Consider the following 27,604-nt stretch of genomic DNA (forward strand, 5'->3'; position numbering starts at 1 on the left):
AGGTGGCCAGGGCACGGCGATCACCTTTGGATCTAGACTCTGGGAGTGGCCCAATGTGGGAGGATCACCTGGGTGAGGGGTCTTTGAGGAGTGGGGGTGAAGCAGCCGATGGCAAGATGCCCTTTTTTGTACATCCAACCCCTCCTATTTTTTAGGATCCGATGTCCCAACTCCCCCCTCCTTTCTGCACAAACACTAGGCCGAGGGAGAGTGCAACTGAGAGCAACAAGACTAACTCTTATACATCATACTGGACATGTCCCGCTAATCGGGTCAGGCAAAGTCAGGCACTTGATTTCAAGTGCATACACCTAATTCCAATTAGCTCTCCTCACACGGATAAAAGGCAGAACCTAGAGACACACTCTGAGCAAGGTGAAATATGAGTACGAGCAGAACTTCCGGGGTGAAGGCGAACCTACTGGAGCAGAGCGACGGACCAAAGGGTGAGAGCAATGGGCCAAAAACCCCAACAGTTCCCCACTGGTCTGGAAGACACTTGCAGAAGGCCAGATCCCAATATCGAAGACTGCATTGTGTTTCAAGGACGCAGGTGACCCTCCCGGATAAACAACAGAGTTGGGGAGGCGAGGCCAAGCCTGTGGTACTAACCTTGACTTGTGAAGTAGAAACAGAAAAAGCAAGAAAGAACTGCACACAGCTTGTGAGTTCTTAAGCGAATTGAGAGACTGGCGTGTGCTAAGAAGACTGAAGTTTGCAAGTGAAGGCTGCACATGTGTGGATGAGACACGAGGAAAGGGAGACCTGTGAATGAACTTTAGCACGAACAGCTGTAGAATCAGCGATACTGAGTAAAAGAAAAGGCATAGCCGACTTGAAAGTCTCAGTGAAAGGTGCATTGTTTGGGGCGATAAAAGTAAATGAACTGTAAAAGCAAATGTGAACAAAGTTAACCCCAAGAGAGGGGAGAAGAAAAGCTGATCATTGCATACTGAGTCTAAGTGGCCCTGCCGTGGTCTGTAAAAGAAGCACTGTACATTAGAAAGTCTTCAACATCCGAAAAGCAGTCTGAGCCTGATTGAGGGAGTCCTGAGGTGTAAAAGGCTTGGGAAAGGGAGCCCCGGCAAAGTCAAGTGTTGTTAAACTGTGAAAGGTCTGAGCCCAGCAGAAGGGGACCAACATTAAACTGTGCAAGGTATGAGTCCGTCAGAGCGGTACCAGCGTGAACTTTTTGTTTTGTTATTTGGGGAAGACTGGAATAAGAGCCTTTTACGCGGCAGCCCAGGCGTGCCTCGATCCACATTTCCAACTGTTTCAGTGTTAAAGCCCGAGCCAGAGTGTGTCATCCCGCCTATAGAGACTGCCTTATTCCATGCTGTCTAAACGTGGGGAGGAGAGCTGATTCAACCACATTTATTCTTTGCCGAACACTGATTATCCTTTTATATACATACCTCCTTTACACATTTGTTGTACAAGACAAGAGATAGGACAGGAATTAAGTTTTGTTAGCATAGGCCATTTTGATTTGACTGACATGACTAAAACTGTTTTCTTTATTATTTGATGGCCAAGACGACTCTGATACTAGTTATAGGGCGAAGCAGGAACTTTTCCAAACCCCACGAAGTTGATAAATGTTTTACAAATTGTATCTTTTATGTCAGTGTCATACTTGTGATACCATGCCTCCCCTACAACACACTATAATTTCTTATGATGCAAAGGGCACTGCCTGGGGCCAGCTAAAGCTCTCCTTCCTGGTCTTTGTAAAATCTTCAGTTTTGAGGTAAATCCTCTGAAATACCACCAAATGGATTTACAGTTACCACCACTTGCTCAGGCGATATTCTGCCTGATTACAAGTGGTAGTAGCAGTGTATATCACTATTTATTTTGGGTCCATTGGACCAAAAGGTTTTTTTTTGTGGAATTACTGCGGCGGAATTACCGCAGCAGTAATTTCGCCAATTCTCCCGATTTCCAGGCGTTGAGTGGCAAGATTTAGCTCCAGGGTTTTGCTGGTGGTAAATCTTCCACTCAAAGTCAAAACTCATAATTTGGCGTAGTAGTAAAATTGGAGGTAACTCAGTTATCTCCAATTTTACCACTTACCACCATACTCGTAATGAGGCCCATAGTATTTCAAAATAGCAAATAACACATTTCAGAATAGCAAACAACACATCCCAAAATGAGATAAAATCATCAGTGCATTTCAATGTTGACCTTCTCCAAGTGTTCCAAATTTCTTAAAAACAATTTCTAGAACATTTGTCACTGCAATACACATGTTTGCTATTTCTGAGTTTCAAATTTAGAGCCAAAATAGTCCGGTGTTTGACACACACACCATTTCCCAAATTTCATAAACACCTGAATTCAGAGTGGTATTGAAAAGGGACAGTCAATTACAAGATGTCTCACATTTTCCACATCTCCCTGGCATAATCTACAAGCTCTCTCAGAGCGGGGTTTACCCATTCTCGCACCAACAACTTTGTTAGATAAAACGTAATCTTAAGAATTGTTATCTGAAGTGGAGCAACGGATGTCGAATCATGTACACGGGCAAACAATCAACAACTCTTATATCATACAAAAAATGCCCAAACACTTTGAAACCAGATAATCTACGATTTTCAATCCAGTCAGCCCTAAATAGTTTACACTTTGTTTTGTTCCATACATACATTAATTCTTCTACAGTAATATCGTTTTGCAAAAGAAAGTTCCTACAGGCATTATCCCGTTCATTTAAGACTCTGCAACTTCTCGGCTCAATTGGTTCACAAATTATCTGAAATAGGGAATTAGGAGGAGGCACCCGAGCCTTAGCATAGCTAGCTGTAGCTGTATGGTTTGTCACACAATATGAACTGCTAAAGACGAAAGACCCAACTTATGTTGTATGGCATAAATCAAAGTTCCCCGTGGTAATGACAGATTCTTCCTCCGCAGAGAAGTGACAATTTTGTTGTAAACAGAAATGTCATATGATGATTGGGCTGCATAAAGCAGTCTAGGCACAATCTTTTGCATATACGACTGGATCATGGGTTTAATTGAAAATCTCCCAAAACGTTTATCCAACGCACGTAACTGGGTGGACATACTAGTAATCATAGGCATCCGCTCTTTTAGTATATCATCTTTGTTCTTGAGTTATCTAAATGTCACAACCAAATACTTGAATTTCTTAACTGTTTCAATTTTTACACCATCTAACAAAAAAACAAACCCGTAACTTCTATTACAAGCTTGTCTATTTGGTTTCAAGATCATCACTTGATTTTCTGGCTTTAACTGTCAGATCCAGATCACGCAGAAATTGTGTCACAGCATCAATACCCCACTGAAGACCAATAGCCATTTGATCACATATTACAATATCATCTGCGTATGCCATGTACTGTAGATGGAAATGACCAATTTTAGGAGGGTTAGAGTTTACCTTAATTAAGCATTTACACAAGTCGTGGATATAAAAGTTAAACAGAAAAGGCACCAATATGTAGCCTTGTCTCAATACACGATCTGTTACTATCCATTCTGTGAAATTACTGTTTCGGTCCAATCTGATTCGAATTCTGGTGTTTGAGTGCAAGGCAATCAAAATGTTAAGCAAATTATCTGGGCAACCAGCATCCCTCAGCTTACACCAGAGTGTATCTCTGTTGACACAGTCAAAGGTTTGCGACAAATCCAAGAAAACTAAGAATATCGGCTTGTTAAAAGCCCTGGCTATTCCAGACAGAAACTGCAAGACCAGACAATTTAAAGATGTGAACACACCTTTTCTGAACCCCCCGTTTGGGTGGTGTCAACTAGCCAGCACTTTTTGCCCATGCTTCCAAATCTCTTAAAACAAGCACCGAGAAAATGTTGCTAATGGCATCCAACAGGGAAGTAGGTCGATCATTAATGGGATTCATTCTATCCCCTTTTGTAAATATAACCACCATATGCGCACCCTTCCATGAGAACAGGATAGCACGGCAGAGGATTATATTTGCAAACAGTTTACATATAAATAGCGACCAGACTTCCACATTGGATTTGGAGGTCATGTTTGTGAAGACATCAGGCTAGAGGGCCTTAGAATTCTTGCATTTCTTGATCAATTTAACAATGTCATGATGATGAAAATCCAAAGACCATTGAGTATACAAAGTGTTTATATCAGTAGTCGCCTTTAACTTGGATCTGTATAATGAAAAAAAGTGCTCTACCCACACTTGATGACAAATGGGATTTTTTTGTAAGGCCAGTTGGGACCCCGGGGGGGGGGGTGGTACAAAACTAGCCAGAATTTCCAGTGAAAATTACATTTAACATGGTCTCTACATCCCTTTGAGCCTGTATAAACTTGTGGCTCCTAACCCGGTTTTTATATGCTAACTTAAGTTTATGCATTTAGTTCCATAATCGTCACAATTACAAGCTTGCAACTGTCTGATGTTTTTGCGTAATTCCTTCTTGTATCAGTATTGATTTATCAAAAGCATGGGTAGCTCTGATCACTACTGGGGTCCAATCTTCCCAAAAATCATCCCAGTAACTGCTGCACTGCTTCTGAGTAGTGCCGAGGATCCACCACACCTGAATCCTCCGTCACTAGACAAGAAGCCAACTGTTTGTTGATCCCTCTAGCTTTGCTGGGATGCCATACAAGGGCCATATCCCTTTCTCTGACTTCCACTGTAAGTGTGTCACCGGTTGTTCTGACCATCAGAGATGAGAACAGCAATTCTAGAGACAGGGGGCTATGGCCACTACCCTCGGTATCCTTAACCTCAAGTCTTAAGCAGTTTGCCAGAAGACCACTCGAAACGAAAACATAATCGATGGTCGATTTTGCATTTACACTTCTCCAAGTGAACGGCGGTGGCTGGTCCCCCAAAATGCCACCATTTAGGGAGTGCTTATCCCAAAGATCGAGCTCTGTCTGAATAAGGGCACCCAGCTCACGCAAAGTTGATTTCTTAGAGATGCATAGAGCTAGACCATACCATGACTTCTCCAGGCAGTCACTATTGAAATCACACGTAAATAAAAAAAGGGTTGCACTCTTCAGCCCAATAAGCAAATACATTTGTTAAGTCAGTCAAGAAATCTGAGACTGAACAATTCTTAAGATTGACATATACATTGATCAAAATATAGATGGAACTAGCTTCGCGTAGGGGCGAATTGACCTCTAGCTAAACAACCAAACTATCAGGATTGTTCAACTCAACCTTGGTGGCATGGAATCCAAGATCATTTCAAACTGCACAAAATAAACCCCCATATGGATGGCCTTTGGGACCTTGCCGAGCTTTCTTGGCACTTGTAGTAAAACCATCAATTACAGGTACCACCTCCAGCCACGTCTTTTGTAAGCATAGAATATCGTATGCGTCCCACCAAAAATTGTCAAAAGATGAAAACGTGTAGTAAGCATGTCCCCTAATATTCCAGCATATCAATATTATCCCACTCTTTGAATTATCCCTGAATCCAACGGGGCGCTGTGTATGCAAGGATTGCATCATGTGTTCCCAGTCATCTGGTTGCGTTCTGGATACTTGGCCATGATCCCTGAAAGTGATCTGGTGACTATCTACATGATCATTGAAAACACAGATTTGTAGAGGAGTTACCCCACCCATTTTGTCTGACTTGATAACATTGAAAGTCGGAACCTTAGAGGCCCCCTCCTTTGGAGATGGGGAGGGCAATTGTTCAAATACATCAAAACCATATGAGTGCAGATAATTGGCTTCTTCCAAAACCGCCATTCTGACCATACAGAAGCAAAAGTAAAATTGAATTAGATCAATCCTATCAGAATTAACAAATTCAACCTGCATTATGTCTGAGGTCCTCAAAAATCTCAACTGTGGTATTTCGTTAAAAAACTTCAGCACATACTGCCTATCAAGGAGGAACCACACATCCTCCTCAAAGATCTGTTCCATATACAGTGTATTTTTGGAGGAGTTGCTTTGGTTAATTACTACCTTGGAGTCCTTGTGGGACCTTCCATGCTGGTCATGGTGACCTTGACCATTGGACACTAGTCTTACTGGATATTGTTTATTCAAGCCATCCCACCCGGGGATACCCATTTTGCTGCATCGCTATTCCAAAGTCACAAAGGTCTAAATATGTGTCCTTGGTGAGGGCAAAGCAGAAATATCTGTTACTTGGGGGCCTTAGTTGGAGGGACCGGCAGCTGACCATTCTGCGATAATGAGGCGCCTCTCCTCCAAAGTAAAGAACGACCCCACAGTTCCCCCAGCCAATTTAGTTACAGGGGCAGTTGTGTGGTATTTGGCTAACCCAAATTTGTTTGCACTAATCCTTCAGTCCTTAACACCCTGTGAACAGCCCACAAACACTGTCGTCAAGGAAGGCAATTCAAAAACATTCCTAGGCTGACTACAGTCAACGCTTACCACAGCCTGTGACTCAGGCATTCTCATTTCATTCTCAGGCGTGCAGGGACAGTGCATGTCTTGACCAAAATCATTAAAAGAAACCCCTTCTCCCAAGTCATAATGGCCATCTGGATATACAGTTATAATGCTCAAATCTAATGACAAATTTGAAATCCCCTTACAAGTATTTGCAGGTTTCAAATAGTGGGCAATGGCCTGTTTACCCGATGGTTTGCCCCCTTTATTGATTTAAGTATCAGTTCCTTTCGAGGGATTTATCTCAGCAGCTTTTTGTTGCCCAAGATTTATCACTGCCCCCATTTCCAAATTTCCACACTACTCCGTTCATCAGATTGCATTACACTGGTTTCATTCTCACTGGCTTCCACTCCTATTAGCCCACATAGTCAATGCAGAAACTTTCTTGAACCCTTGCTTTTTACTTTGATGAGATTTTTCATATTGTTTGATTTTTTATCATAGTAGCCTACTGAGATAACGTATTTGTGTTATTTGGGTGGATTTTGTTTTTAGTAGTGACCATTCTCAGGCGTGCAGGGACAGTGCATGTCTTGACCAAAATCATTAAAAGAAACCCCTTCTCCCAAGTCATAATGGCCATCTGGATATACAGTTATAATGCTCAAATCTAATGACAAATTTGAAATCCCCTTACAAGTATTTGCAGGTTTCAAATAGTGGGCAATGGCCTGTTTACCTGATGGTTTGCCCCCTTTATTTGATTTAAGTATCAGTTCCTTTCGAGGGATTTATCTCAGCAGCTTTTTGTTGCCCAAGATTTATCACTGCCCCCATTTCCAAATTTCCACACTACTCCGTTCATCAGATTGCATTACACTGGTTTCATTCTCACTGGCTTCCACTCCTATTAGCCCACATAGTCAATGCAGAAACTTTCTTGAACCCTTGCTTTTTACTTTGATGAGATTTTTCATATTGTTTGATTTTTTATCATAGTAGCCTACTGAGATAACGTATTTGTGTTATTTGGGTGGATTTTGTTTTTAGTAGTGACCTTTGACTTCTGCCTGACTAAAGACCCCTCACCAACATTCCAGGCCCCCTTCTCTTGTTTCAAAAACAGGGCTTGAGGGATTGTTGACGTTGCAAGACATCACTGGCCTTTCAGATTTACACTGATTAGCCACCTCATGTTCTTGCTCAGAGACATCGCTTGCCTTATCGTCAACAGCTGACCGCTCAGCTTCCCTTAAACACACCAGCAGGGACTCCATACCATTATCAACAGGATTTCCAACACTTATTGCAGAATGTGACAAATCCTTGCTCGGTGGCAAGAAAGTGACTTTTGCCAATCCCAATATAAAACCTTCCAAAAAAGTGAATTTATTTAAAATCGTCACCATGTTAGTATCGGAATTTGTAATGACCTCATGCAAAAGTTCAAAAGACCCAACCAGGTTTGTAAAATTAAAAGTAAAATTCAAAGCACAGATAATCGTTGTAGTTCCTATATCCATGGGTGTCTTTGTAGTCGCTGAAGGAAAAAGTCTGGGCTCAGAGTCATTGTTTAGGGTTTTATGGGCAACAGCAGAAGGCCCATCCAACCATAAAGAATCAGATGCATACAGGGAGGGAGAATGAGATAGATGAGATGAAGGAACATACTGAGGCGACACCGCAACCAATACCTCTCTTTAAGGACTGCCATCCATGCCCATCCTGGGCATTGTCACTCTGTTAATCAATATTGTAATCAATTACCAACTGGGGGGCTCGCCGTCTTGTCACAAACTTTCCACCTGCTTGGCAAGAATCAAGCTGTATCGCAGTTGCTGGCCCAACTGCGACCAGTCCCTTACTTTGAAGATTAATCGGAGTGGAAGCATTAAAAGTAATTGAACACGCGGTAATGGCCTTGCTTCTAGGTATTATTGGAATATCCAGAGCCTGAGCTAAGGCCACCCCAAAATGGGCATCCGGGAAATTGTTTGGATCAAATGCCACCTTACTGCGTAGTGCGTGCATCCCGTAATGGGGCACAGTTCAAATTGGTAAATTGGCAGCCTTACCAAACAGGCCCACTTGGCAAAATAGGTTTAAAGATGAACCACAAAGTCAAACAGGAGGGTCAGGGGCAGACCAAATAGTACAGTAGGTAGAGAAAAGAACAAACAAAGGAGCCCTTAGCATGCCTGATTGACACAGCCTTTTCGATTTATATGCAGCCTGGGAGTATTTGAATGTCCACTTAAGAGAGTACCAGGTCAAGCGTGGCAAACTTCACTTACCCTGTACTGGAAAGCTGGTGAGCTCCCCGAAGCCCCCACGGACCACCACAGACCACTCAATCACCACTCTGCGTGGCGCTCCATGAATAATGATTTATGGATTCTCCAGAGACTGGGCCCCTCCCAGGTAATTGTCACGACCCGTGACCCAGAACCCCACTGGCATGGTCACATGCCAGTTAGGGTTAGGACTCAGGGTTCATTCAGGGCCCCAAGGGCCTTACATTATCATCAGGGACTCTCCTGGAGTCAGTCCTGGCGCCTTTGGCGCCAGGCTCATATTTGGAATGGGACTTGAGGGGACTACTTTTTGTGTGTAAACCTGCAGCCAACATGGAGGCACGCACAGAGTCTAGTTCCTAAGAACTAGACTGTGCGGTGCAGTGTTTTAGGGTGTGGTAGTCTGGACTACTTTACCTGGACTAATTTACAGGGTAGGCTATATCAAACCACACCCAAGCTACAGAACGTGCTTCGCGTTATTCTGCAGCCAGCAGTGTGACGCTCATCGTGTTCAGTGACCAGCACCCGGCGTTGCTGGAATAACGGACCTGCAGAGGAGACAAAAGAACATCATTAGCAGTCCCTGCTTACCTGCAGCTTTCCATCTTTCGATCCCGACTGCTCACGGTCTCCCATCCCATTGGCAGCATCTTCAGGACATCACGCACGCACCGGAACGAAGCACCTGGAGGGAGAGAGAAAAAAGGACGTTAAACAGATTACTCACGGCAATCACAGCAGTAACCATAACCTCCTCACCTGGCTGGGCATTTCTTGGCCGGTTCCGCTCCGGAAATATCTGCACGCCTGGAAAGACCATCACGACCTGAAAAGGAATAAAGAATACAGGTTAGCCCATAAAGACATTAGCGCGCCGCACTTCGCGCTGAACCTACCATTCTTCATACGCTCCGCGTCCATAATCCCACCAGGAGCCTGATCCAAGCAGCCCACCCAGCGAACCTCCGCACACGTAAGGGGGAAACAATCACGGAAAGACATTAATAGCACGAAGGAAAAGCAAAGGCCTTCAGAGACAGCTATAATCGGACTTACCTCCTTAAAGACAGTTGAATGGGTTGGCACCATCGCTTCAACCCGCAGAAAACTACGCGCCCCTGAGCAGAAAGCAGGACGGAGAGCACGCCAGATATCATAACAAGGTGAGGAGGGGGCCATCAGGTCGAGTCCAAGGGGCTGGTGGGGAGGAAACGAAATCTGTTTCTAAGTCCAGTCCTCCTGTGTTTTAGGCCCACCTGCCATAGAAGACATCATCCCGAATTGGGCACATCCGGGGGGAATCTGGCAACCAGGGCATACGGGTGTCCCCGTGGATACCAGGTGAGCGTAACAGTAATAGAAGCTGCAACTCTGTCAGTGACTGCACAGGCACCACAGACCACTCGGTCACCACACCGCGAATAATGTGGGTCCTGCCAGGTAATAGAATCTGTAGACAGAGACCGCCAGAAAATCTGTCAGCGTACTACACAGGCACACCACAGACCACTTGATCACCACTCCACGCCGAAGCAGTATCAACCCCTTGTCCTTGTGGCTGCTCCTCCTGATCAGACATGCATGCTTCATGTGTAGACCTATCTGTTCCCCATGGGCTCCACTGGAAATGCTATAAAATAAGAAACTGATTATGGTCAGGGGAATCCTGATTTGATTTGATTTTGGGACGTATAACGTGCATATACCATGGGGAACCAGGCAGAAACTGCATCTGGGGGCAGCTGGAACGTAGCACAAGGCGTAGGTCACATTGACATAATTTAGATGCCTAAGAAGGAAGGGAGAGTTACAGAAAAGGTGTGTTTTCCATTCCCACTAAGGGCATGTGCATACTGTTTTGCCAAATAGGCAGGAATAGGATCGTAGTCAAAATCGGTGGGTTTAAGTTTTCATATCAAATTATCAACACTTTCTAGACTTACTGGTGAAAAAGCACATTTAGAATAAGTAGGCTGCAACCCATATTGCACTTCCTAAGTGACCGATTTAGGTTGTTGGACAATAATTTGAGGATCAATATTGGTCCGAATCAAATTGATCTTTTCTGAAAAGAAAACCTTAAATTCATTGACAATTTTAAGAGATGTTGGTAAACTGACATTGGTGCATATGGGACTAGCAACATTTCTAATTGTTTGCAAGAGGGCTTTAGGTCGATTACTAGCAACATGAAATTGCTATTGTAAGCATAAGGATTCTGCTATCATAATTTCTTTCTTATATGCCTCGAGAGCCAGTTTAGCTTCATGGCGATAGGTTATGACTCTGGTCTTAAGCCATTTTTTTCCTTTTTTTCAGTAGCTTCTCTTAAGGGTTTTCAATTTGTCATCATACCATTGGTTGTTCCTCTTTGGAGATTTTGTAACGGTTTTACCAGTTCTTTTTTTTAATCCTAAGTCTAGTGACCTAAGAACTGCCCATATAGAGGCACAAAAAATAACTGAGGATATACAATAAGTCTTGATATGAAATATGATATTATATGATGTGGCCTTTATAACGTGCCGGTACACAGGTGTTTCTAGGGCGACAAGACAAAGAGGGGGAAACAAAAGGAGGAGAAAACAACAATCTTACTAGGCCTTGTTTCACTCAGATCACACTAGTGTTGGGAAGGGGGAAGGGGAGAAGTGCCAGGGGAGAGGGGAAGGGAGAAGTGCAGGTAACTCAATAAGTGCAGCCAGCGGGTGGCTCATAAGTGCAGAGAGAAGGGACTTTTGGGGTCTAGATACAGACCCTTAAGTGCTGGGGAGCACAGAGAGCAGTCCAAGGGCAACTGCACATACAGGAGCCTGGGCCCGAGTGACTGTGCGTGGAGCAGTCAGGTATATCAGCAGGGGATAGAAAGAGAGAAAGCGGAAGCGAAAAGGAAGGTCTTGAGTTGCTTCCGGAACAGGATGTGGTTCTGCTCAAGTTTGAGAGAGGCAGGGGGGCTGTTCCAGAGGGAGGCCCCAGCTGAGGAGAGGGATCTGCCCCCAACTCTCTGCCTGGAGAAGCGTCTGACCCTCAGAGAGTTGGAGGTGAATGAGCAGATAGCTCAAGAACGAAGATGTTTTGGAAGAGAAAGTTGAAGGTAGAGCAGTCCCAGGCCCCAGAAAGCCTTGGGGACGATGGAGAGGGCCTTGAACTTGATCCTTGCAACCATGGGGAGCCAGTGAAGAGATTCCAGAGCTGTAGAGATATGATCCCTGGGCTTGAGGCCAAGGACAAGTCTTGCAGTCCTGTTCTGGATAAGTTGTAAAGGTCGAAGAATAGAGGCAGGCAGATTTAGAAAGAGGCTGTTGGAGTAGTCCAGCCTAGAGAGGACCAGAGCTCTGGAGACAGTGAGCTTCTGGGGAAAAGTGAAAAATGAAAGAATACATCTGAGAAGGTGCAGCTGATAGTTTGACTTCTTAGAAACGTCAGGAATGTGAGGAGAGAAGGCGAGGGTGGAGTCGAAGCTGACACCAAGGTTCTTAGCCTCACAGGAAGGAGCAGGAAGAGGGCCCAGAGTGGGCGACCAGAGAGAGAAAGGAAAGGAGGGAGCAGGTGTCCCAATGACAGGGGAGTTGCTAGGTCTGGAAAAGACCCAGGGCTAAGCTGATGTTGGAACTGTTGGGACTGGGGGCTAGCTAGTCTTTTGGCTGTAGCTCCTGAGATACTATCCGGGGCTACACCCAAAAGATCAGGGGCTATAGCCCCCTTAGCCCCCCCTAGCAACACCCCTGCCCAATGAGGAGGATCCCAGTCTTACTGACATTAAGGCATAGATCACTGGCGGCACACCATTCTTGAATTACAGCCAGACAGTCTGGTATGTGAGAAGGAGCAGAGGTGGCTGAGGGGAGCCTGAAAGAGAGCTGGGTGTCATCCGCATTACATTGAAAATTGGACCAGAAATTAGCAATACGGTGGGAAAGAGGTGCCAGGCAGTGGTTGAAAAGCCAGGGAGAGAGGCTAGACCCCTAGGGAACACCACAAGTAGAGAGAGAGAGAGAGATAGAAGAGAGGAAAGCCCCCAGTTGGACCTGAGAGGGTCGGTCTTTGAGAAATGAGGTCAACCAGGCCAGGGCCTGATCAGTGATATCAAGGTTGTCACAGAGGCGATTGAGCAGAATGGCATGGTTCACTGTGTCAAAAGCAGAGGATAGACTGAGGAGAATGAGGACTGAAGGGAGATTAGAGTCAAGATTGGAGAGCAAGTCTTCACATATGTTCAGGAGAGCAGTTTCCGTGCTTCTGGTGGCACTGAAGTCAGACTGGTGGCCATGGAGACAACCAACAGATTCAGTATGTAGATTAAACTGGGAGATAGCCAGTGGTCGAAGTGTATGAAAAGAAGTAGTGGAACTATGTTCCCTACTGGCCTGCTCTGCTCCCCACATATCCCATCACCTGGCCCCCTCCCACGCATAATACAAACCCCCAAACACATGCACCTGCTGTTTAAGGAAACGTTCAGTGCAATGCACTGAAAGAGCACGTTTCAACTGCTTCATACACTCATTTTAAAACGAAACCATTCCGGAACGGTTTCTTTTTAAAATAAAAGTATAGGAACAGTAAAACGTAATTTAAAAAAGTATAGGAGCACCGCTCCCAATCGCTCCCTCCCACTTCGACCTCTGGAGATGGCCAGCTTTTCCAAGCGTTTGCCCAGGAAAAGAGTGATGGAGTTCGGCGATAGTTAGCCGGAGAGGAAGGGGCGACCGAGGGCTTCTTTAGAAGGGGTGCACGAGGGAGTGCTTAAGGGGGAGGGGAAAGTTCCAGTGGCAAAGGAGTGATTGCAGAAATTGGCAAAGGCTGGAACAAGGGTGTCAATGTGGTCCTTGATGGTTCTGGATGAGCAGGGGAGAACCTGCTTTGACGAGACCTTCATAGATCAGACTTGTCTAGAAACATCATTGGGGATGAACAGGGGAAAGGAGAAGAAAGGAGGAGAGATACAGCCTCTGACTGGCCAGGAGTGGTAGAGGAGGAGGAAGAGGAGGTAGAAGAAAGGAAGGCAGACAGAATATCCTGAGTTTTAGTGGTGAAATGAGAAGCCAAGTCTGTGCAGAGGGCCTGGGAGGGAATAGGAGCGGTAGAGACTGCAGCAGGATTGGCCAGCCCAGCTCCTTGCAGATTTTGAAAAGTTCAGCCGAGTTGTTAGATGCAGCAGAGATGTGGGCTCAGATGTAGGCTCTCTTCTTAGAGAGGTCAGAGAGTCTGTGCTGCCTTTGGAGCAGGCAGCTGGCCAGTTTGTCAGAGGGTGCACCTGATGCCCTCCACTTCTTCTCCACCGCCCTACACATTCGTTTAAGGGCAGCAACGTTGGAATTGCACCAAGAGTTGCACTTGGATTTGGGCTTCAAGCGGATCCTCATGACAGGGGCAAGGACATCCAGAGTGTTAGAGATAGAGAGATGAAGGTTACAGACAGCTGTGTCAGGGTGTGAGTCAGCCAAAGGTGCAGGAGTAGGAGAGAAAGTAGCGCAAAAGCCTCAACTGAAACACGCTTCATGGGTCGGATGACCGAGTAGGTACGTGGCAGTGCTGGAGTCGGCTTGACCGGAGGGGGTAGAGAGAGAGAGGTGGGAGAAAATAAGATAGTGATCACTCCACAAGAGAGGAGTGGTGAGAGGGTTAGAGAAGGGGAGATCTTAGGCTGATCAGAATATCTAGGGTGTGCCCTGTAGAGTGAGTTGGGCCAGAGGGAAGAATAGAGAGAGAGAGAATTGCAGAGGATGCGAAAGAGTCCTGATGAAGGGCTGGTAGCATCCAGGTGGATGTTCAAGTCTCCGAGCAGGAGAAGTTGAGAGGTAGAGGCAAGGATGGAAGAGGAGAGGTCAGCCAACTCAGAGAGGAAGAGGTCGACCTGGCCAGGTGGCCTTTAAATAGTGGTCACAGTGAGAGAGCGGCCAGGAGAGATAGAGAGCCTGCAGACCAGGAATTGAAAGGAGTAGTCCTGCATAGGAATGATAGAAGCAGGGATCCACCCTGGGAAATTTAAGGCTACACCCCCATCGGGGTGTTTGGTTCTGGGTTAGAGAGGATATTGTAGCTTTTGGAAAGGAAAGTGTCAAAACTCATGACAGAGGTGACCATGAACAATGTACATCCAAATCCAGCTCTTCCAAGAGAAGGCAGATGAGTGTTTGACAACTGAACGAGAGTTGAGAGTAGTGATATGGAGCAGGTTGCCACATTTGAAGGACTTCTGGGGAGGGGTACAGGCCAGAGGTACGCCCGGCACAAGTGTTGGAGGTTCCCGAGGATGGGCAGGGAAGGAAGTAAGAGAAGGCAGGGTAATCAGAGAGGAAGAAGAGAGTGCCAGAGGGGTGAGGCAACAGAGTGGCCAGAGAAGCAGCAGGGGGTGCCGAAGAAGTGGCAGAGGAAGAAGGCGGCAAGGGGGCGGGGGTAAGAAGGCATAGCAGGAGAGGAAAGGAGGTTGGTGAGGCGGGGCAAGCATCTATCAAAAAGGAGGAGATTGGCCCGAGGGCCCTGGATCAAGACAGTGTCATTTAAGTAGGCATTAATGATAGTCTTAGAGGTGTGGAAGGGGGCCAGGAGGGCCTCCCACCGGGTGCCACCATTAATGGGAGAAGAGGAAAAAGGAGAGAGAACAGAGACCATATGGGGGGTCCATAGGCCTGTAGAGGGATCGACAAAGAGTATGTTGGTAAGGGTCTGCCTGGAGGAAGCACTGGTGTAGGTATCAGCGATATGGAGGACTGGGTTGGAGACCAGGATGTCCCTGTTGAGCTTCTTCCTGCCAGGTTTAGTGAGAGGGATAGGATGGTTGATAGAAAAACAGTTAAAAAAGATAGGTGAGACAGGGAGCACAATAGGGGCTGATGGGAGGAAAGAGGGGGTGTGAGGGATAGGGGAGCCCATGCAGGATGGTGGGTAATGCAGGGGGGCAGACAGGAGGGAGGCACAGGGGGGACACGAAAGGGAAGGGAGCACAGCAAAGAACAAGAAAAGCAGATCTAAAAATCAGATGCAAATGCAGAACCCTCAGCAGAGCACAGAACATAACAGGGAACCTAGAAGTAAGAATGTAAATGCAATCCAGGGACAAAAGCAAAACACTGAGGTCAACAGGGAACCTACAAGTGAAGAATGCAGGCAATTGCAATGCGATACCACAAAACCGTGGAGAACAACACATTACCAAAACCGTAGAGAGCAAACACAAAGTCCATACAATCAACAAGGCCCAGAACACAACAGAAACCTAGAAGCCTTGGATTAAGGCGCTATATAAACCAATAAATACAAATAAATACAATAAAGAATGCCACTTTGTTGGTGAAATATTGCTCTCTTCACCTCGCAGAGCAAGATCCAAGTGCTGCCCCTCTAATGGCACTCATTTGTTTCCCTGTAATGCTTGCAATCAGTGGAAGATAGTGCTAAGCACTGGGAGATAGTGATATAATATGATATGACATTTATAACGCTCCTATACACAAGTGTTTCAAGGCGCGACGAGGCAAGGGAGGGGGAACAGATGGAAGACAGACAACAATCTCACTAGGCCAGGTGTCATTCAGATCGCACAAGTTCAAGGGAAGGGGGAAAGAAAAGTGGGCGGGGGGAGGGAAAGTGCAGTACATGGGATAATAAATAATCATATAAAATAAAGAAAGAAAGGCCAGCTGGTGGCAAGTGCAGGGTGAGTGCAGACATAAGTGCTGGTTTGGGGACTGTAAGGATGCACAAAACAGTCCCCCGGTGCAGGGTTGCCAGGGAGGCAGCGCAAGCGTGCAACTGGCAGGGCTCGAGCCCGAGTTCAGATGGGTGGCCAGGTAACCCGTGCAGTCTCATTGTCAGCCAGGACTTAAAGGGAGAGGGGGGAGAAAGCAGAAGCAAAGAGGAAGGTTTTTAGGAGCTTCCGGAACCAAAGAGGGTTCTCCTCAAGTTTCTGGGGGGCGGGGAGGCTGTTCCAGAGGGAGGCCCCAGCTGAAGAGAGAGATCTACCACCAACTCGTTGCTTGGAGAAGCGACTGACCCTGAGGGAGATGGAGGCGGATGAGCAAAGAGCTCGAGAGAGAAGATATTTAGGAAGAGAGAGTTGAAGGCATTGAGGCCCCAGGCCCCAGAAGGCCTTGTGGACGATGCCGAGGGTTTTGAATGTAATCCTCGCAGCCACAGGGAGTCAGTGCAGAGATTTCAGTCCTGGAGAGATACGATCCCTGGGCTTGAGGCCAAGGAAAGGTCTTGCAGTCCTGTTCTGGATGAGTTGCAGAGGGCGTAGAGTAGAAGCAGGCAGATTTATAAAGAGGCTGTTGCAGTAATCCAACCTGGGGAGAACCAGAGCTCTGGAGACAGTGAGCTTCTGTGGGAAGGAGAGGAAAGGAAGAATACCTCTGAGGAGGTGCAGCTGGTAGTGTTACTTTTAAGAGATGTCAGAGATGTGAGAGGAGAAAGAGAGTGTGGAGTCGAAGATGACCCCCTGGTTTTTAGCCTTGCAGGTGGGAGCAGGAAGATGTCCAAGAGAGGCCGGCCAGAGAGCTACAGGAAAGGAGGGAGTGGGTGTGCTGATGAGGAGAATCTCAGTCTTACTGGCATTAAGGCTGAGGTCTTTGGCAGCACACCACTCCTGGATAGTAGACAGACAGTCAGAGATGAGGGAGGGGGAAGAGGTGGCTGAAGGTACCCTGAAGATGAGTTGAGTGTCATCCACATAGCACTGAAAGTTGGGGCAGAGAGTGGCAATGCGGTGGGCACGGAGTGCAAGGTATTGGTTGAACAGCCAGGGAGAGAGGTTAGACCCCTGGGGACACCACAGGTAGAGAAAAAGATAGCAGTGAGGAAGGACCCAAGTTGGACCTGGGAGGGTCGGTCAGAGCGGACGGAAGTCAGCCATGCCAGGGCCTGACCAGTGATACCCAGGTTATCACGGAGACACTTTAGCAGGATGGCATGGTTGACAGTGTCAAAGGCAGAAGAGAGATCAAGCAAGATGAGGACACAGGGGAGTCAAGGTTGGAGAGCAGGTCTTCACGGATGTTCAGGAGAGCAGTTTCTATGCTTCTGGTAGCTCTGAAGCCAGACTGATGTTCATGAAGACAACCAACAGATTCAGTGTGGAGATTAAGCTGGGAGATGGCCAGTTTCTCCAGGAGCGTGCCCAATAAGGGAGTGATAGAGATTGGGCGATAGTTGGCCGGGCAGGAGGGATCAGCAGAGGGTTTCTTAAGAAGAGGGTGCACAAGGGAGTGATTCAGGGGGGATGGGAAGACTGCAGTGGCGAAGGAGTGGTTGCAGAAATCAGCCAAAGCAGGAGCCAGGGTGTCAGAAACCTTGTCTGCAGAGAACAGGGGAAAAGCAGAGAAGGAGGGAGGAGGGGTGGCTGCAGAAGGGCCAGAGGAAGAGCAGGGTGTATAGGGGGCGAGGGGAGTGGAGGTGAGTGCTAAGCGAGTTTCCCATAGTCTCAACTGTTAATCCTGGCTCAACAAGTTGACAACCACTGTTGGATAGAGGGTTCAGCACTAATCTTTACAGATAGTTTTAATGGTCTGGACAGAGACACAACCAGGGTGAGTGAATATGGTGTTTCAAAGGAGAGTTCTTTCAGAGCGAGGGGCTGAAAAATAACTGGGATGGTAGAAGGTGTGACATTTTGTATGCTATGTTCTTGGGTCTTGTTATAGCACAGCTTCTACCATTTGCATGGCTCTTGGCACTATGGAACCTGAAAAAAAAGTATGGCTTTGCGAGGTTTAATGCAAGTATATGGAGCAGAACAAAGGTTGTTATGTGATTAGCCATGCACGTCAGGCCAGGACTTACAATTGGCTGAGTACAGGTGAATGTCTGCTATGTCTGTTTGAGTTTTCAATGGGTGTTGGTGTTTATCAGAAATATAGATATATTGATGTGACTAAATGGATCGCTGAATGAGACAGGTAATTGTAATCCAGAAATCGAAATTACACCACTTCTGTTGTTTTTATATAGTTACATCATTGGTGTGAATAACCTTGAGTGAACTGCAGCTGTTTTAAAATGACCAGAATCAAGCCTGTAAAACGTTTAGAGTGAGTTATAAATCAAATGTGAATTTTCCAATGACAAATGACAAACGATAGTTTTCCCAACTTACCTTGGAACATGGCAGCATCCCCATGGCCTTCTTTCTTCTTCTCCTGGAACAGTTGGAAGCATGCAATGGGACTGGCCAACAGCAGCCGAAAACCCTGAATGGAGAAATTTAAAAAGAAATAAAACATATAAACAAATTGAACATGTGCAGTAGCTAAGCGCTGTATGTGGTCATTACAGCAGCCAATTGAGGACATCTTAATTTCTCCCACTAACTCCTAGGCCTTACTCAATATTTCTGTTTCTCATTCCCCCATCATCTTCATCACTCATCTGTCCTCATTCTTCACTCGTCCTTCAAATATCACATTCTTCCTCCTCCTTCCTCATCACACACTGTACATTTTATGGCATTATTATTTGTCCTCCTCACACGTCATCCATATTCCTCATTCCACCTTCTCAGTCATCCTTCGTTCTTCTCAGCCATCAGTTGTCATCCTCACATGGTACCAAAGGTCCAATATGGAAGAGAGCTAGGCCAAAATGTAAGCCCTGAGAAGGGACGTTGCTGACTTGCAAACACAGGTATCAGACAACTCCATCAAGAATACCTCAATTCTCCTCTTCACAACTCATGCAGTCATCACTACCCCATCTTCTGTGAGTATTTCTAAATGTGGTAGGTTGGATACCCCCTGGAGCACACCACTCAGAGTTGGAAATCTTCAATGTGGATGGGTCTACAAAATTATGCCAAACAACTCAGGTTGCGGATGATTATCTACTTGATACATCTGGCATGGATAGGAAAGAAAACAGCAAAGCAACAGTTTAAGCAGAAAGAAGTTCAGCTTTCCATTGTTTAGGGCTAGAAGAAAGAAAGTGCAGAACCAGAACTGAGCATAAGGAGTGGAGGAATAGTCAGGAGAAGGTGTGAGGAGGACAGAAGAATTTTAGAGGGTGAATAAACAATGACGAGAGAAGCGAGGTAAGGAGGGGCTAGACGATCAATGCACTTAAAGATTGTGCAAAGAAAAGGAAGTTGTGCATTGGAAAAGAGAACTATTGAACGTCGGTGAGCGAGAGAGAAATATAGGCTCTGGGGTGTGGTGGTGGGTTAAAAGAAAAGACGAATAAGAGCATGTTTAAAGAGATTGGAGGGATAGAACATAGGGAGGAGACCAAAGAGAAAAACAATAGTCCATGTGAGAAAGGAAAAGAGTAAGAATATGAATTTGAATGGCAAAAAGGGTAAGAAAAGAAGAACAAGTTACTCACCCCTGCTAACGTTCTTTCGACTGGATGTTCCTACCACGTATTCCATATCTTTTGATATTTCCAATATCCAGTTTAGCTGCTTCGGAAAACTTTTTTCAGCAGAGGGCGCTTTGCGTCAATGCCTTTCGACTCGATGTCGACATCACCGAAGGTATGTATAACACACACAGTGCCCGTTGGCTTCAGTTCTGTTTTTACAAAGAAGGATTTATCGCATACCTGACGGTAACTTCTCATGAGAGAGCGAAGACTGTAATCGCATGGGAAATTTTGCTGAGGGGTAGGTTGGGAGGGGCGATAAGGAATATGTGGGAAGAACATCCAGTCAAAAGAACGTTACCAGGGGTAAGTAACTTGTTCTTCGAATGGATTGTGTCCTACCACAAATTGCTTATCTTTTTATACACTCCCAAAGCAGTTTCTAGTATTACTGGATGAGGGAGTCCGAATTTTACATGACAATTTAATAGTTTTCCATGGGTGTGTGTGCATGGAATACAATACTGCCTTACCAAATACAGTTTCCTGACCTGAGGAAGAGTCTAAACTATAATGTTTGGTGAAAATATGTACAGAGGACCATGTGGCAGCCGCACACATTTCTTTTATTGGTACTCCCCCCTGTAATGCAGAAGAAGTTGCCATGTCTCTGGTTGAATGAGCCCGTAGGCCTTCTGAAGGATCTTTTCCTGCCAGTCTCTAGCATTCCGATAATGCCAATATAATCCATCTGGATAATGTCTGTTTGGTGATAGCCATACCCAATTTGTGGCCTTAATAGCCAACAAATAATTGGTCATTCTGTCTTAACTTTGCCATTCTAGTAATGTAGAAGCTTAGCTCACGTTTAGGGTCAAGCCTGTGAAGCCTCTCCTCTTCCTTCTCAGGGTGAGGAGGAGGGTACAATGATGGTAAAGTTATCTTCTGTGTGAGATGAAACTCAGAGACAATTTTGGGTAGAAAGGTGGGTTTTACCTTCAGCACCACCTTATCATTATAAAAAATTGTGTAAGAAGGCTTGCAGGATACAGTCTGAAGCTCACTCACCCTCTGGGCAGATATAATAGCTACTAAAACATGGTTTTCAGAGTTAGTAGCCTCAAAGGACAGGAGTGTAAAGGCTCAAAAGGAGCACACATCAAGAACTTCAAAACCAAGTTGAGATCCCAAACTGGGACTTGAAAAGGGATTGGAGGGAAAACATTTGTCAATTCCTTTAGAAATTGTATTATTAGAGGTATTTTAAAGTAAGAAACCTCTTCTAAAGTGCGCTTAAATGTAGAAAGGCTGCCATATAACCCTTAAGGGTACCAATTTGGAGCCCAAGATTAGCTAGGTGTAATAAAAGGATAGCACCATCAGTGTATTACATGTGAATGGATCAACATTCTTATCGCTACACCAGCTGCAGACTTTGTTCCAACAGCAGCGGTATAAAGTCTTAGTTGCTGGCCTTCTGGCCCAAAGTAGAATCTTCATTTTGTCGTCCGGGAGGTCTCAATCCTTGTAACTCAGCCTTTCAGAAACCATGCGTGAAGGCTGAGTGTCCTGATAGCCGGATGTAGAACACAACCCTCCTCTTGCGAGAGAAGGTCCTCTCTTTGTGGAAGACATATTGGAGGGCAGATGGACATGTCCAGAAGGGCCGTGTTCCTCGTCCTCCTGGCCTAATCCGAGGCAATTAGGTTTGTGGATTTCCTGAATTTTCTCAAACTCCTGATCACGTGAGGAATGACGGGGACTGGAGGAAACACGTACAGGAGTGGAAATTCCCAATCCACCACAAATGCATCTCCTAGAGCTCGTCTTGGGGGAAATTACCTTGAGCAATACAGTTCGCACTTCCGGTTGACACAGGTCGTGATCAGATCCACTTGAGGGGTTCCCCAAAGGGTGAAAATCTCTAGAAGGACTTCCTGAGCTAGTTCCCACTCATGGGAGACTGTGCTCTGCCTGCTTAGAGTGTCCGCTGATCTATTCTCCAGTCCGACTAGGTGAACTGCAGATACCAGATCTGCATTGTTTCTCTGCACAGTGGTAGTGACTCTACACCTCCTATTTTGTTGAGGTAGTACATGGCCACTGTGTTGTCCATCATTATTAGGACATTCTTTCCCTGTATAGATGGCAGAAAGGACTTCAGCGCTAGTCTGATTACCCTCAGCTCCAAAAAGTTGTAGTTTGGACTCCGATGGAGACCAACGACCGCTGATTGTCAGATAATTGTCGTGGGCTCCCCACCCCATGAGTGAGGCATCCGTCACTACTTTTATCTCTGGCTATGGTTTCCCAAAAGGATCTCCTTTCAAGATGTTCCCCCGGCAGGCCCACCAGCGAAGGTCCTGTGAGACTCTACTCAGACTTTCAAGGAGGTCTGACATACTTCGTGAGAATTGGGACCACTGAGTCCTGAGAGCCCATTGGAGAGATCTCATTCTCAGGCAAGCTTCTGGCACCAGAAAAGTGCAGGATGCCATGAGGCTGAGCAGCCTCAAAAAATCGAAGGCCGGTATATGCTGAGCATTCTGGAATTTGGTCACTATCTGCAGAATGACTCACCTGGCAGGGCTTTTTCTAGGGATGCATCCAGGACTGCTCCAAAGAAAAGGAGCCTTTGAGCTTTTGTCATGTGAGACTTCTTGAAGTTGAGGGGGAAGCCCAATCTGTGAAGGAAGTGACAGGTGCAGCTGAGATGTTCCAGAGCCTGTTCGGGAGAACTGGCCCTGATCAGCCAATCGTCCGGGTAGGGGTAAATGTGAATTCTCCCTCTCCTGAGACTCGCTGCCACAACTTCCATCAACTTGGTGAAAACCCTTGGACGGAGGTCAGCCCAAATGGCAGAACCCGAAACTGATAATAAGAACCGCCAACGGCGAACCTCAGTTACTGTCTGTGCTTGAGATGGATCGGAACATGAAAGTAAGCACCCTGAAGGTCCAATGATACCATCCAATCCTGAAGCTGGAGGGCCTGAAGGATCTGAAAAAGAGTTACCATCTTGAACTTGTCCTTCTTGAGGAACTTGTTCAAGCCTCTTAACTCCAAGATGGGTCTCAATCATCCGTCCTTTTTTGGAATTAGATAGTACGGGGCGTACCAACCCTTGTTCCTCTCTGCTGCAGGTACTGGTTCTATAGAACTTTTCTCTAGCAGGGTTAGTATTTCCTGCATAAGGAGCAGATCTGGAACTTTGTAAGAGCTGTCCCCCGGTGGATGACTCTGAGGCTTTTTTAGAAAGAGAAGGCAGTACCCTTGGACCACTGTTTCCAATGCCCATGCATCTGAAGTAATAGCCTGCCATTCTGTTAGATGCTTTGACAACCTGCCTCCCACTGAGGTGCTGTGAATTAAGCCCTCAGATAGGTTTTGGGGCAGCTGACGCAGTGGCTGATGGTAAAGTAGCTGCTGCTGCTGCTGCAGTCTTAGTACCTCTCCCTTCGTCCACCACGGGGGAAATCTTCTTTGTCCTCTTTGAACTGGTTGTCCTCTGCCCCTTCCAAATGCGGAGTAGTGACAAAAGGACCTCTGGGGCGACTTGGAGGTTGTCTGATCGCAGCACCAAGAGATTTGGCTTCTGCCTTTGAAGTTTGTACTTTCTCGAAGCTCTCATCAGCCTTGCTTCCATATAAATGAGTACAGTCAAAAAAGGCATGTTGAGCAGCCTGGATTGTACATCTGGAGCAAATCTCGACTTTCTCAACCAGGCAAACCTGCGCATAGCTGTACTAGCCACAATAGCTCTGCTGATACTGTCAGCAGAGTCGAGACCAGTCTTGAGGGATTTCGCACATCGCATCCTTCCCATCCTTGACTATGTTTAAAAAGCTGTCTCGTTCCTCCCCTTCAGGGATATGGTCAGCAGCCATGGATATACACCCCCAAAGGGTGTGAATGACCTTGCCAATGTGCATGTGGCATTAGCTGATTTCAGGGCCATACTTCCAGATGAAAAAACTTTTTTGGCTAGGGCGTCGTAACACATGTCAACCCTGTCAGGTGGGATATTAGGGTAGCCATTTTGTCTATTTGTTAAAGTGGCAGCTTGAACCACAAGACATTCTGGTGTCTGGTGTTTTGATAAATAAAAAGGGTCACTGCTTGATACCCTGTATTTAGAGGTCAACTTCTTGTTGAGAGCTGGATTGAGTTCAGAGGCCTCCCAATTAGTAGCCACTCACTTTTGCAGAGCTGCATGGAACGGCACAATAGGGTCTTCTTGAGGTCCAATGTCCAAAATGTCAGTCAAGTCATCTTGCTCAAAGACTGGACTAGGTGTTGCCCAACCCATATACTCTACAACCCTTAACATTAATTGTCTGTAGGGAACCTCTGCATGATCACCGGGATCTGACCTGCCAAACTCTACTTCTGGTGAGGTGTCTAACCCACTGGCATCATGCTGGCACTCTTGTAGATGTTTTATTCTTGACTCTTAGTGCTTCAGGGACTGATGGCGTACCATACTGGAGGCCAAAAGGCCAGGATTCATGTTAAGATGGTTCTGCATCCTCATAAATAGAGGAAAGTAACTTAAAATATTCAGCCCTAGGCAAAGGGGTATATATCTTCTCCATGTACTCGATGGAGTCATAGGGCCTCATTACGACCCTGGCGGTAGCCGTGCCCTTATTAAGGGCACGACTGCTGCCGGTAATGATTTTTTACCGGGTCCCAGAAAAGGGCCATAACCGGGTCATGCTGACCTTGGCGGACCCGGTAATTGCCCTTTTCTGGGACCCAGTAAAAATTAATCCCCATTCCCATTGAGCCCCGTAGGGCTCAATGGGAATGGGGAGGATGCTAACAACGGGCCCGTTAATGACGGGCCCATTGTTAGCATCCTGGACTGCTTGCGGGACCCGTTAAGGATGCCTGGTCTGATCAGGCATTCCTTAGTGGGTCCCGCAGCAGTCCTCGTAAAAGAGCAGCCCCTAATGAACGGTGCTGGACCCGTACCGGCACCGTTCATTACGGGACCGCCAGGGTCCTAATGATGCCCATAATGTTTGTTGACAAAGGAGCTGAAATCGTCGAAACTGTTGATGTTGATGGCTTTGATGGCTGCATCGATGTCTTCGACACCTGTGGCGTCGAAGAACTCGAAGTTCAAGGGGTCAATCACTAATCATAACATTTTGGCACCGATGGCGTCAATGACGCATCTTTCATCCCCGAAGGCGTCGATGTAGAGTCTGTTGGTGCCGAAGGCATTGATGACTCAGTCCTCGAAGGGACTTTTCCATGACTCGAGGGATCCTTAGACTGCTTTCGAGGAGTTTTGCCTGCCAGGTCCGAAGGCGCACGTCTTTTATGCTTATGGGGTCTATCGACCAGAGTATGGCTTTGGGGTGTAGTGGAGGGGGTCTGGGCTGAATTCTCGAACACCTTCAATATTTTGGGCCTAAACTCTTCTCATTGAGCTGACGAAGCATTCTTAGTCGGGCATACAACCAGTTCCGGAGAGGAACTTGAAGACGAGGAAGATGGCGATCTATGGCACTCTTTCATTCCATGTCTCGACGATGACGAGTGGTGGGAACCACTGTACGATCGGGATCGTTTATTTTTCTTGCGACAAGGAGAAACAGTTCTCAACTCGTCCGAAGTCTGTTTTTTCGATGGAGTCGAAGGGGATTTATGGGTCCTACCTGCCGCAAGCTTTCCTCTGCGCTCTCTCAGGGCTTTGGACGTCATGGACAGGCAGTCCTCACACTCTGATGAAGGATGAGCGGATCCCAGACATCACAAACAAATTCTGTGGGGTTCTGTGACAGACATTTTTGAACTGCAGTCACTGCATTTCTTGAAAACCAACTTGGGGGTGGACGATGGCAAAGACAAAGCCATTCTTTCGAATTTCAACACATTTTCTGAAGATTTTTCTTCATATGGAACGCAGCGTACCATATCCGAAGCGTTAGAGCTGAAAAACGGAATTGAAACCAATGGGCGGTGCACCTTTTGTGACATTAACATCGAGACGGAGGCATCCGAGGGACATCGAGTCGACAGGCATCGTCACACAGCGCCCCCTGCTGAAAAAAGTTTTCCGAAGCAGCTAAGCTAGATATTAGAAATATCAAAAGATAAAGAATACGTGGGAGGACACATACCATTCAAACTACATTTTATGAATATTGAAAAGATGGAAATGGCAAGTAAGGGCAAAAAAACACATGTGAGAGGAAAAAGTGAAAGACGAATCAAAGATGACAGCAAGATTTCAAACAGATCTAGAAAGGGTGTTGGAAGAAGGAGGCTAAACTAGAGGATGGGGATTGACAAGAATGGGGGGAGGGCAAGGAAAAACATTACCTCAGATTTTGCAGAGTTAAGTTGAAGTGAGTGGATGTGCATCCAGTATTGAACAGTTGCAAGACAGTACAAGATCTTAGAGTGAAGGTTACAGAGGGAAAAAAGATGAAAATGTGAGAGTCACTGTCACTGAAATGGTAAGAAAGACTAAGGGAGGATACAATAGACAAAATGGGGATATGTCGATTAAGATAAATAAATGACTAAGTACAGAGCCATGTATGGCACTGGAAAGAAAAGGAAGAGTAGAATAACATTAATCCAACCAAGAAACGCAGTAAGTATATTTCTACATCATCATGCAGAGGGAGGACATGTTCCTCCCCCTTGTCCCTTCTCTCTCTTCGCATCAGCAAGCTGAAGGCTTCTTGCAGACAAGATGTGGGGGGGGGGGATGGGCGGGCGTTCACACCTCCTGTTCCACAATTAACTATTGAGCAACCTTCTGATGAATCATGTGAGAGGAGAAGAGGAACAAGTGGTGGGAAGTACAAAAAGTTAATATGGCTTTCAGAGTATTGTGTTTGCCTTCTGTCCCTATCCCTGAAACCTTTGACCAATGGGTCCCAATGGTAGTGCTAGGAGTGCTAGGGGTACTGTCTGCTACCACTGTCTACCCCCAATATTACCATGGTAAAGGTGAAAGGACGTTAAAAAATGTTTAGCCCACAATAAAGATAACGATGTGTGCCATAAGTGAAGGGGCTCACTATTGCACCCCCTCACTCAGGGGCCAATAAGATGTTGAGATGTCACAAAGTTGGTGAGAATGCGAGTTTCTCACATGCTCACATCCTCACCCTATTGTGCACGGTGATGCACAATGCAGTATAGGGTTATTACTGACCCGGCTACACATTTGTTCTCAACACAAGTGCAGATCTGGGAACCGATTCTGTCTCACATGCATTTTGGATACAAATGTAGTTTTAGAATATGCAAAAACCTGGACATGGGGTACGCTGAAATATAGAATCTGGTAGGACTTCTCCCTCATACGGCCTTTCTGCAGTACTGCATGACCGGGGTTGTTCTAGCAGTGGTTACAGTCATGATTCTATGTCATTGCTCTGAAGCGCAATAACCGGGTCATGCTGACCTTGGCGGACCCGGTAATTGCCCTTTTCTGGGACCCAGTAAAAATGAGTCCCCATTCCCATTGAGCCCCATCCGTAATGAACGGTGCCGATTCCGTACCAGCACCGTTCATTATGGGACCGCCAGGGTCATAATGAGGCCCATAATGTTTGTTTACAAAGGAGCTGAAATCGTCGAAACTGTCGATGTTGATGGCTTTGATGGCTGCATCGATGT

At 46.1% G+C, this 27,604-nt stretch overlaps 1 protein-coding gene across 1 annotated transcript in view; it reads right to left on the bottom strand.

The window, feature by feature from the left end:
- Nucleotides 1-27,604, bottom strand: part of PADI2 (peptidyl arginine deiminase 2) — a 1,062,620-nt gene that overhangs the window by 105,994 nt on the left and 929,022 nt on the right. Inside the window, exon 13 of the mRNA XM_069611131.1 lies at nucleotides 18,756-18,849. Coding sequence (XP_069467232.1) covers nucleotides 18,756-18,849 — 94 coding nt within the window. The remainder of the gene's footprint in view (nucleotides 1-18,755; nucleotides 18,850-27,604) is intronic.

The sequence above is a fragment of the Ambystoma mexicanum genome, chromosome 8, assembly GCF_040938575.1.
Source record: "Ambystoma mexicanum isolate Mex_15411 chromosome 8, UKY_AmexF1_1, whole genome shotgun sequence".
In the NCBI taxonomy this organism is placed as follows: Eukaryota; Metazoa; Chordata; class Amphibia; order Caudata; family Ambystomatidae; genus Ambystoma; species Ambystoma mexicanum.